General features: G+C 43.5%; 1 protein-coding gene across 1 annotated transcript in view; it reads right to left on the bottom strand.

Moving 5' to 3' along the window:
• LOC140322141 (uncharacterized) overlaps nt 1–1,951 on the bottom strand; it is a 28,949-nt gene that overhangs the window by 2,143 nt on the left and 24,855 nt on the right. Inside the window, exon 11 of the mRNA XM_072398756.1 lies at nt 1,374–1,478. Within this exon, the coding sequence (XP_072254857.1) occupies nt 1,374–1,478 (105 nt within the window). The remainder of the gene's footprint in view (nt 1–1,373; nt 1,479–1,951) is intronic.

The raw sequence follows: 1,951 nt of genomic DNA on the forward strand, positions 1-1,951 counted from the left end.
TTCTAATGACCACCAACATAAGGGCATTTCTATTTCTAATGACTACCGACATAGGGGCATTTCTACTTCTAATGACCACTGACATAGGGGCATTTCTATTTTTAGTGGCCACTGACATAGGGGCTTTTCTACTTTTAGTGACCACCGACATAGGGGCATTTCTACTTCTAATGCCCACCGACATAGGGGCATTTCTTCTTCTAATGACCTCCAACATAGGGGCATTTCTATTTCTAATGCCCACTGACATAGGGGCATTTCTACTTCTAATGACCACCAACATAGGGGCATTTCCACTTTTAATGAACACTGACATAGGGGCATTTCAACTTCTACTGACCACCAACATAGGGGCATTTCTACTTCTAATGGCCACCGACATAGGGGCATTTCTTCTTCTAATGCCCACCAACATGGGGCATTTTTATTTCTGATGCCCACTGACAATAGGGGCATTTCTGCTTTTAGTGACCACCGACATAAGGGCATATCAACTTCTAATGACCGCCGACATAGGAGTATTTCTACTTCTACTGACCACTGTCATGGGGGCATTTCTAATTCTAATGACCACCAACATAGGGGCATTTCCACTTTTAATGAACACTGACATAGGGGCATTTCTACTTCTAATGCCCACCAACATGGGGCATTTTTATTTCTAATGCCCACTGACAATAGGGGCATATCAACTTCTAATGACCGCCGACATAGGAGTATTTCTACTTCTACTGACCACTATCATGGGGGCATTTCTAATTCTAATGACCACCGAGGGCCGGACATTTTTACTTGTAATGACCACAACCCAACCCCAGACATTTCCTTATAACCAGAACAAATCTCAGAATAAAATCCTCACTTCTGCAAGAAGAGACCAAAACCTTATGGGCCCTCAGACGGAAGAAAATGTCTTGTTCATCGCTTTGTTAATGAAAACCTGGACCGGGTTCCAACACAAATAAAGCACACGCACTGAGCCAAAACTTATCCACACCAGGAACTCCTCCAACTCCCCCAGGCCATTCACTTTCTTACCACAAGGTGGCACTATACAAAACAGCTGCTTTCACACAAAGGGCTGCAAATGATTTAGGCTAAAGCTCTGTGCACAGTGCCAGGAGAATGGAAACATTTTTAAAACTACCAAAAAAAAAATAAATGTTGCTTTCTTGCTGCAGCCTGTTTTTGTTTAGAATACCCCAAAAAACAGCATTTTCTGCTTTTTGTAATTGGCTGGTAATTTGCAGACAATCCCAGCTATAGATGTAGTTTATTTTAGAAGAATGCAATGTTCTCCCATCATGAAGGCTGACAAGGTCTCTATACTGTTGCTGCCCTATACACGCATAGGGAACCCCCCAAGCACTTACCTTCAGATGTTTTGCGCAGCACGTTAATGATATCAGCGGGCTCCAGGTTCAGCTCATCAGCCTGCGCAGCGGTGTACTGCTCCACGCAGTGTACCTGGGGGCAATCTGGGAACAAAAGACAAGAGGTCAGGGACAAAAGATTGCAAATCTATACAAAACCAGGGGCTGGACTAGAGCTCTCCAAGCTGTCCTGATCTGCCTGTATCAGACAGCACAGCTTTATCGGATAGCACAGCATTTGCTATCAGCAAGTTATTTTGTCCCATACAACACAGCATTCTGTATAAACCAGCACATCACAAAGCAATTACTGCACAATAAAATAATCCAGCACAGATTTCTTTCACCTTCTTCTTAATATTATACTGTATTTTTATAGTGCCGACATATTACGCAGCGCTGTACAATAAATAGGAGTTGCAGATGACAGATACAGACAGTGACACAGGAGGAGGAGAGGACAGAAGAGCTTACAATCTAGGAGGTGGGGGAAGTATCACACAATAGGAGGGGGATATGGAATGGTGGGAAGTAGTGAGAGTTTAGGAGACAGAAGAAGCGTTGGGATTTGAGGTCTC

The sequence above is a fragment of the Pyxicephalus adspersus genome, chromosome 2 (genome assembly GCF_032062135.1).
Source record: "Pyxicephalus adspersus chromosome 2, UCB_Pads_2.0, whole genome shotgun sequence".
Lineage (NCBI taxonomy): Eukaryota > Metazoa > Chordata > Amphibia > Anura > Pyxicephalidae > Pyxicephalus > Pyxicephalus adspersus.